This window comes from Branchiostoma floridae, chromosome 11 (genome assembly GCF_000003815.2).
Source record: "Branchiostoma floridae strain S238N-H82 chromosome 11, Bfl_VNyyK, whole genome shotgun sequence".
In the NCBI taxonomy this organism is placed as follows: domain Eukaryota; kingdom Metazoa; phylum Chordata; class Leptocardii; order Amphioxiformes; family Branchiostomatidae; genus Branchiostoma; species Branchiostoma floridae.
In genome coordinates this window covers 11,699,246-11,708,648 of record NC_049989.1, presented here as the reverse complement: position 1 = coordinate 11,708,648, position 9,403 = coordinate 11,699,246, and the positions used below count along the sequence as shown (strand labels likewise).

At 42.0% G+C, this 9,403-nt stretch overlaps 1 protein-coding gene across 1 annotated transcript in view; it reads left to right on the top strand.

Moving 5' to 3' along the window:
* The window catches only part of LOC118426212 (metabotropic glutamate receptor 3-like), a 60,534-nt gene extending 53,534 nt beyond the window's left edge, over positions 1-7,000 (top strand). The window contains exons 8-10 of the mRNA XM_035835478.1: positions 2,526-2,657; positions 3,754-4,711; positions 5,208-7,000. Coding sequence (XP_035691371.1) covers positions 2,526-2,657; positions 3,754-4,711; positions 5,208-5,263 — 1,146 coding nt within the window. The 3' untranslated portion in view covers positions 5,264-7,000. The remainder of the gene's footprint in view (positions 1-2,525; positions 2,658-3,753; positions 4,712-5,207) is intronic.
* The last annotated feature ends 2,403 nt before the right edge of the window (positions 7,001-9,403 follow it).

Here is a 9,403-nt window from a genome sequence, read left to right as displayed (position 1 = left end):
AACAAACTGTCGAGAGAGAGTCCGTAGACTGGAAGGTAAGGATGAAACTTCATCTGAGTTAAAATCACATTATGCAGAAATTAAACTGTTCGCACAACTGAAGAATATTTGACACGCCAGAATGTTCGACTGAATCGCTCAGTCAGATTTATCTTCAGCTATTTGACCTTATTGTTCTGAACTTGGGACTCTTGAACTATAGACGTGTGACGTCAGTAATGGGTGAAAGGTTGTTGGAAGTTGATATCGCCCCCCGTCTCGGTTGAGAGAAGTTCGGGGATGTATGTAGATCGTGAGGTGATGTAGGTGGCTTCCTTTACTCGCATTACAAAGTAATCACATTCGGAAGATACGGTGCTATAAACAGATAATAGCAGATATTAATGAAATACTGAAGTGGTTCCTATCGACATGTACAGACGTGGTGCAACTGGAGACCTTCAGGAAGAGAAGGTTGATTTGGCCTTGGTCCAAAGTTGATCTTACACTCTGTATGGTCATGTTGGCTTGGTCAGCGTCCAAAGTTAGTCCCGCAGGCTATCAGGACAGTGCACAGACAAAACATGTTGGGTGGAATTGGCAAAGAAGTTAATAAACATAAAGTTGTGTAATAAATCCTTAAATCGCAAAATTCTATATTCTGCAAGTAAGTATGATGTACTCAAGTTGTTGTTAATACATGTAGCGTATACTGCCCCTACAGCACCTTTATGACAGAGAGTCCCTTTCACTACACAATGGTTGTCTCTAGTAGCACACATCCCCAGCCAGTTGGAAACAACAGCACAGAAGAGACGGCGCACGCCCGATCAATTTGCCGTGATTTCCGGAACGCCTATAAGCGAATGCTCTTATCAGAACTGCAGGCCACAGAGGCACCTAGGGAACTCCCTTAAGGCGAATCCTTTCATGCTATCACCGGGGTACCGCCTTGGTATATAGTAAAGCCGCAGTATGCATAGAACAAACCTGTGAGAAGTGATTGGTTCTGCCATCTGTCTAGAATCAATTTAAGCACCCGTTCTCTTTTATTCTTTGTACTTGTCGTCAACTTTATTCTGTCAAATGAATGAAACTTAATTTGGGGATCTTCCAGTATTACCAAAAACAACGGCAGGTACGGTAGCCATGTTATAAATTCCGATGGTAAATTTAAACTGTCGCCCATGCTCAGTCTTCAACATTTATTTATCTATTTTGGCAGCTCTATCTTTCTTCCTCTTACTTGAAAGATCCATTTTGGAGACAATCGTAACAACAGATAAGAATTGCTGTCTTTAATTAATGAAGACAATCTTAACTCGTTCATGTCTAGTTTAGAATGGAATATTTGTTTTTAGGTTGACTTGTTGAAAACATGCTGTAAAACAGGGATCGTTCGTGGGGTTCAATTTATATAATAATTAAACAAGGGTGTAGTAGGGCATGAAGTAGTCAGAGCATCCATTCTCGCTGTAGTTTTAAGTTCGCGGTTAGGAGATAAATCCTACCCTAACAGTTCTCCTCTACTTTATCACTCCATGATCCATAGAACTGTTATTACTACTGGCTCTCTCCTTGGTGCTGAACTCCTGGCATACGGATGAAAAGCCTTCCCTTCGTTTTCCCTTCTTTAAGGCGATTCAAAAATGATTGATGTTCGGTTCCACGGCTCTTGAACTCTTACCGGAATCAATATCAACACGAAATAAAGGGTATCTCCTTCCCTTAATTGGTCCCTAAATCGACTAGACATTCTAATCCCGCCTTGCCAGGTCACAAGGGGTCAAGTTGAGGAGTATCGATTTTTTCTCTGCAAACACTGTGCGAAGAATTGGCGACGGGGCGATTCTCAGGTGTCCCACTGACATCGCCTTATCGTTTGAATCAATCACCAACTTCTACCATAGCACCAAGGCGTCAGATTTTATACATCTCCTAAAGGTTCTGACATTCCCTTGCTCCTCCCAGGTAGATCTTTATCGGTCTCGGGAGTAACTAAGAAGAACCAAAGGCGACAAAGACGACGAGGGCTAGATCCTAGCAGGACATGGAGCGCCTTTCCCTAAGCTTGTCATCAATCACTTCTATCGCCAAGAAGCTAACTCGAAAAAGTTGGCTTGATACGAATTTTTTTTTCACTTGGATTGCGTCCAATTCTCCCCATTCCTAGGGTTTTACACTGGTATCACAATGATTCCATGGAGTCTCTTTCATGTTGCATTACATATACTATTTGCGGACGTGGAATGGATTGGGTAACAGTAAAGAAGATTCGGGTTAAGGTACAAGTAGTCCCATAGGTTTTTTCTAGGTATGTCGCAGGACCCAGGGCTGTGTGCCTCCGCCCTAGAGCGCGGCTATCAAACATTGCCTGCTAATTTCTTCAGTTTCAAAGAAACTTTCACCGGCCTAACGCTTGCGATCATTTCGGCTGGCTAAAACGAATTAATTTCTCTCCTCCATAAACACTCGTCCTTGCAGCCGTTTACTTTTTTTGACCACATACAGGAGTTATACATGAATAGAGATATTAATTCTTGTCGATATATTGTTTTTTTTTCTGCCTACAGGTCGGAGAATGGCACCACACACTCAAGCTGCAGCCAGAGGACCTGAAGTTTTACCGCGGCAACGGTATCCAACTGGCTCAACCAATCAAATCCTTCTGCGACCAGGTTAGACTTTGATTGACAAACTGCTTTGTACGACATGTGGTATTCACTTTAAATCATGTTTTTGTTTGTTTGTTTGTTTAAACATTTGTTCATGAAGATCTCAAATCGACCTTCAGGCCGCTTTTATTTAAGTCTTGATAGGGGCAAGGGTCAGATAAAATATAACAGAATGCGATTACATCGAGTACTAACAAATCTATCAACATGTACACGTGCACATCCGTCTTCCATGCAGTTTGATCTACGTCTTGTCCTTATTGTATACGACAAATGGTAGTATTGTACAGGTGTACCATAGGGTTACCTGGCGGGATGGTTCCGGAAGGTTTCATGTGACTATTCAGGTTTTTGAAAGCTATGGGTCATTCGAATTATTGCATTACCGCTTTAAGGTCTTGTGCCGCTCTTTCCGTAATGCCATTACCTTCAGGCACATAATATGTACATTGGCCTAATTGTGCCATTACAGAGGAAAAGAGTCAAGTGTAAAGTTAACTTCGCCGATAGCAATTGGGCTAACGTCACATTTCCACAAAGGGATCCGGCCTGACAGTTTTGGGGAACAAAAAGTACGATATTAAAGACAGCAAAGAGACAAAACGAACCAAAAAGAATTCAACAGCATGCCTTTTGCATATTTATTGGCATGAATTTTAATGTTTCGTTCCCGCAAACATCCCGGCCGGGCCCCAGGTAGGAAATGTGACGTAGACTTTACTCGAGCAACTGGGTGTGATTTGAAAACGGTCAAACGTTTCTGGTAGCAACCACTACCTTTCGTCAGTTACACCGGGAATGTCTTGTTGAAGAGCAGGTTTAATACCCTAACTATGAATTGGTATGTAAAGAGGGTGATGACAAATTTAGATACTAGTAATCGAAAGGGAGTGGATGCTACCTGAAATGTTTGAGCGACATTTGCAAAGTCCTCTTCCAGTGTTGGTTATAACGTAATAATGATTAATTTGATAATGTAGTTTACCAGCACAGATGAACTAATGTACTGAAACATTTTTTGCAAAGTGTTAACACAGAGCTTATATACAATATACAGCAAATACCATTGTCACATAAATATATATTTCATATGTCACAGGTCTGCCAGGAATGTTTGACCCAAAACCTGACCGGACGGTTAACCGGAGAGCCACCCGAAGCCAATCCGTTCGAAAACGTCAAAACGATGTGGGGCGTGTCCGCCATGATCATTTCAGCTCTTGGTACGGTCCTGGTCCTCGCCATCTACTTCAAGGCGCAACTACAGAAGCCCTTCCACAACAACATCGCCTGGTCTCTGGGTCATATCCTACTGCTGGGGATCTTCATGCTGTATCTGACGAGCTTCGTCTACGTGCTGGCCCCGACTGCGACCATCTGCGGGATTCGGAGGTTCGCGCTCGGGGTGAGCTACGTGGTCTGCCTGTCGGCTCTTCTCTCGCACGCCATCTACGCCTGGATCCGCGGCGTGCGAAAGGAAGAGTCGCCGTGCGAACTCGGGATCGAGAAGAAGATGCTCCTCCTACTGGTAGCCCTCCTGGTGCTGGTGCAAGTGTTGCTGAACATGGAGTGGTTGCTGGCTGATCCTCCCAGCGCCACCATCCTCACGGAAGGGGAGTCTGCTACCTGGGTGTGCAACGCGCTCACGCACGATCACCACCTCATTTCCTTCATCGTCTCCCTCCTGTACGCGATGGTCCTCGTCCTCCTCACCACCCTGGCCACCACCAAGGCGTGGCTGGTCAACAGGAGCAGGGACACTCTCTGTGCGTGCGTGGCGGCCATCTCAGCCATCCCCAGTTGGCTCCTGTGGCTGGCCATCTACACCAAAGCCGACATCCACACGCGGGACATTGTCATCTGTTACAGCGCGTCCTTCAACGCGACTCTGTATCTCATGGTCATCTTCCTGCCCAAACTGAAGGTCATCCAGAGTCACTGCTGCAAGAGCCAGAAGGAGAACGGGGCGGTGGACATCAGGAGGTACCGGGAGACCCTGTGGATATCTGCCAACGGACACGTCAATGGGTTCGCGCCCAAAGGTACGAGACAAGCAAGTAGGTGTCCAAACTTCTATCTTCTTGTTCCTCCGTCGTCCAAACTTCTATATACGTTAGATGTCGTGGATTTTTGTATGTAGCCCTTCTCGTAGTTGTGCTTTCACTTGCATATACCAATCTTGCACTGTGTGAGCTTCGTGGGATAGACATATACATGTTGTTAAAGCAGACATAAAGCATCCGTAAAGCGCATGTGAAGCATTCATAAAAAAGCACCTTTATGCATGCTTTAAGGCATGCTTAAAGATTTGATTTCGAGTGTGTATCGACAATAGCACATATAAAGACATATTTATCAGGTATTTGAACAAAAGTAGTAAAGACCATCAGCTGCCTATGTAATATTTCTATATCGTGCAGGCCTATACTTACCACCAACTTTAAAATGACGCCTTTGGCACTGAGCGCACAAATATGCCCCTGTCCTTGTTTGAATATTTTGTGCAGTAGCCTTTATGTGTTACAGATCCTTACCGGTGTCTTTCTTTTCTAGGAGACACAGACAACAGCGATTACGACTGCCCAGATCCTGAGGATGGGAAACTATAAACGAGATTCATCCTTCAACCCCACACCGCGCCACTACTCACAAGAAATTTTCAATACCTGAAATCTTCCGTTGAATCAACTGTATAGAAGCTGCCCTATTTACCGAAGCCTGGTTGCGTTGATCTCAGTTTGCCAGTACGTATTCGCAGTGAAAATACCGTGTACGGATGACCGTCTAATTTCATATGCAGTGAACTTGTACATTATTTAAGTGGAGCGGTCGCCAAGTGTATCTTATGGCCGAGAACTATGCATTTATTGAAAGAGGACAGAGTGACGTCACGATACGTCATGAAACGCCCGCCACAGCTTTGAACTCATTGATGAGAGGGAACTTTTACCTTGTACATAGACGAGCCGGGCCGTGGATATTTGTGTATAGTCTTTTGCGGGTGGTTGAGGACTCGTACTTTATAGAGATTGTGTTGCTGTGGTTAAGAAGTTGCCGATGTTTAGAAAAAACAAAAACAAATACCAGCGTATTTTGACGTACGACTGCCGTATAGTCGACTTCGTAGTTTCGAGAATGTTAGAAAAAACAACTCGATATATGAAGTGTGCATAGCTGGAGGGTGACTTAAATATGGTGGTACCTCAAGGTACCCGGCGGAGAGTTGACGTTGCTTCTCTGGCAGAGGTACTAGTACTAGTATATTGCGGGGACAGGCGGTATAGCACATCAGTCCCACGGTTGGACTGACACTAAGTCACCCTATGGTTTTGGTCACATTTACTCCGGTGCCCGGCCGGGCTCTGAGGCCACAAATTTGTCCCAGTGTTCTCTCTGATACCGCGGGGGTACCTCACGGGGTGCTCACTGTTGTTACGGTGTATATTTGTTACCGGGTCCGGGGTTGATTTTAATTCCGCGGTAGCACGGGTCTACGAAGGGGCCATGCCAGAAAGTGACAAAAACAGCCCGTGAAATCTTAAGAGTTAAGGTGGCATCTCACTGCACTTGGGGCACCGGTGCGGCACTGCGGGGTTCGTTCACTGCGACACTATTGTGTTATTTTCGCCAATATTTTTATAATTTAGATATAGCGTAATATTTAAATGTATATGGCTTAAAAGAGAACGTAATACACAAAACGTAAGAAATAGAATTCATTATTTGTGGGATTTGATGAGTAATCTTTCGAACCCCGCAGTGCCGCACCAGTGCCCCAAGTGCAGTGAGATACCACCTTCAACTTCACGTGGCCTTGCACAATCCTGGGGGAAATCTTCGCATATAAGCCGGAGCTGCTTCGCGTGATAACCGAGATAACCAAGCTTATGTGCAAGATGAATGGGTTGAACCTGCGTGGAGTTAAAACCACCCCGGGCAGCAATTACATCTCGAAGACACGTCTGAAAGTTTCTCTAATAATCCGGAAACTGTAGTAATGATGCCTTGAGAAGTTTACAAGTCAACTTGAAATATTTAACGGCAACTTCTTTCACGGCGATTTTTGCGTGTTTTGTTGAATAGAATTAAACTGTAGATATGAGCTATCAACCGCAGATATGCATATCTTGTATTCTTGAACGACATTGTCGCTGTAGAAATGTACTGGATGAATCGTCACCATAAACTAATGAAAGTCCCTATAAAAAGGACGCCATGATGTCAATCGAATTATCTATATCTATACTTGATTTGAGGAGCAATCGAAATATCTGCATGTATATTTCTTGAGATGATGTATTGGATTGTTTGCGGTGAGGATCTTCACATAAAGAATTTGTAAAGTCTCTGACGTGCGATGATTTCTGTGTTTCTTTGTGTGTATGCATTTGTGTGTATGTGTGTGCCTTTGTGTGTGCGTGTCTGTTTGTGTGTGTCTGTGTGCGTTTGTGTGTGTCTGTGTGCGCGCGTGTGCGTGTTTGTGCGACTGTATGTGTGCGTGTTATATTTTTATATATAGTTATATATAGTTTTGATGTCAAAAAAATCGAATCCTAATGGAAGCCACCCCTTCCTCTCTTGAATATGTAACGCTGGTTCACCTTTATCCGCGGGGCAACCTAATAATAATATACAACGGATATATGTTACCCCAAGTGAAATAAAGGTGAACTAGAGTTATGTGAAAATATCTATATGTTTTTAAAGTAGCAGTACCTACTATCGCCCGATTTATTCAAAAGGGAAGAAATATCGTCACTAAAAAAAGGCATGCAGACGCATTTACAAAGTGAATACCACGAGCAGCAACTTTTTCCTCTTCTTTTTTTTAATACCCTTGCTGACCCTAAATTTGTAACACATACTTCACCAATATCACCGTATACCCTTGTACCCTCTTTTGTAAAAATTACATATCAATGTATGTACTGATTAATCTCAACTAAAATGACGATAATAGTATTAAGGCTAGTAATTTTTCCTAAAAATATATAAATACAACTGGCTAAAAATCCACTCCTGTAAAAAATGCAACAGTCTACAAGATGAAAAATTCAACCTTCTAAAGAAGCGCCTTGTATACGATCTTCCTGGTCAATAGTGCCACACTGGTTTGATTACGAGGGGTGATCAATATGTTCTCGGCCTAACCCAGAAATAATAAGCACAACTCAAATTTTGAGGCACAACTTTATAGTATGAAGCCTTTTATCAATATCCTCCAAATTACAAATCATTGGAGTCATTACTTTCCAGGCATTCGTTTTATGCAAATTAGAAGGTAAGTGGCGAGAAAAAGAAGGGTGAAGTGTGATCAGACAATTTGACCCGCATACCTCAGGTTTCAGATCAATTGTCCACTTTTTTTCCGTTATCCCTTACCTAACGTTACTGGGTGTCACCTGCAACGTAATGATCACAATAATTTGAATTTTGGTACACATTTATATAAGATTTTATACAAGTACGTGGGATTATCAATAAGTCCTCGGTTTTGCGGAGAAATAATAAGCACAGCTCAGATTTCGAAGCATAGATGTCAAGTATAACGTCTTATATAAATCTGTACCAAAATTCAAATTATTTTGATCATTACTTTGCAGGCGACACCCAGTAATGTTAGGTAAGGGAGAACGGAAAAAATGGGACAATTGACCTGACCTGAGGTGTGCGATCGAACTTGCGCTGCTGGAAGTCAGACACCCAATTCTTTTTGCTTGAAATAGGAGGAGAATGATTATCAAACATTTTGACAATGTCTTTTGTTAATTTACGGCATGGGGAACTCGACCCACACATGTCTGATCACAATTCACACCACTTTTTTCTCGCCACTTACCTTCTAATTTGCATAAAACGAATGCCTGGAAAGTAATGACTCCAATGATTTGTAATTTGGAGGATATTGATAAAAGGCTTCATACTATAAAGTTGTGCCTCAAAATTTGAGTTGCGCTTATTATTTCTGAGTTAGGCCGAGATCTTATTGATCACCCCTCGTATATGGATAACATCCATGAGACCAGCAAGTTTCGTCCATTTCCCAAAATTTGCGAAACTTCGGTGAACAGACTATAACGGATTTTCTGTAAAAAATTCAAAGAAGCTACAAAATGAGCAGTATAATATGCAGAATAAAACAAAAATATGTCGGAAAATGGATATCAAATCAAAGACTTCTAAAGCCAAAGAGGTTATGAAAGATAAAACTAAAAAAAATTCATTTTTGTTATGTTCATTTAGTTATCTGTTCAACCTTCCCAACCAGTTAGATGTCATAGTGAAGGCAACCCCTTTTTAGCCAACTTTTTTCAGACATTAGTTTTGATGTGACCAGAGGATGTTTTCCATATAACCAAATCAGTATGGCCTAATTGCAGCGATGTAAAATTTCTCCAATATGTGCACAAACTGACTATACAAGATATCAATTGAAATGTACTTAAAACATTAAGTATGACAGTATCTTATGCCATTTTAAACGTCATCTTTGTTCATAATCTGCATGCAACCACTACGTGAACTATACTGTAGCTTTCAGCAGAAATCTTGCAATTAATAAAACCTTGACGTAGCATGCGTTTGAAACTACATCATGCACAAAATATGAAACTGGAATAGAATATTGAGTAATATTAGATTACTTAAATTCTCAGTGATGCAAACTTATTCTGACAAAGATGAACATTTTCAAGGTGAACAAAGTTATGAATTGTAAAATTAAATGTGATCAAAGAAGGTTGCATATC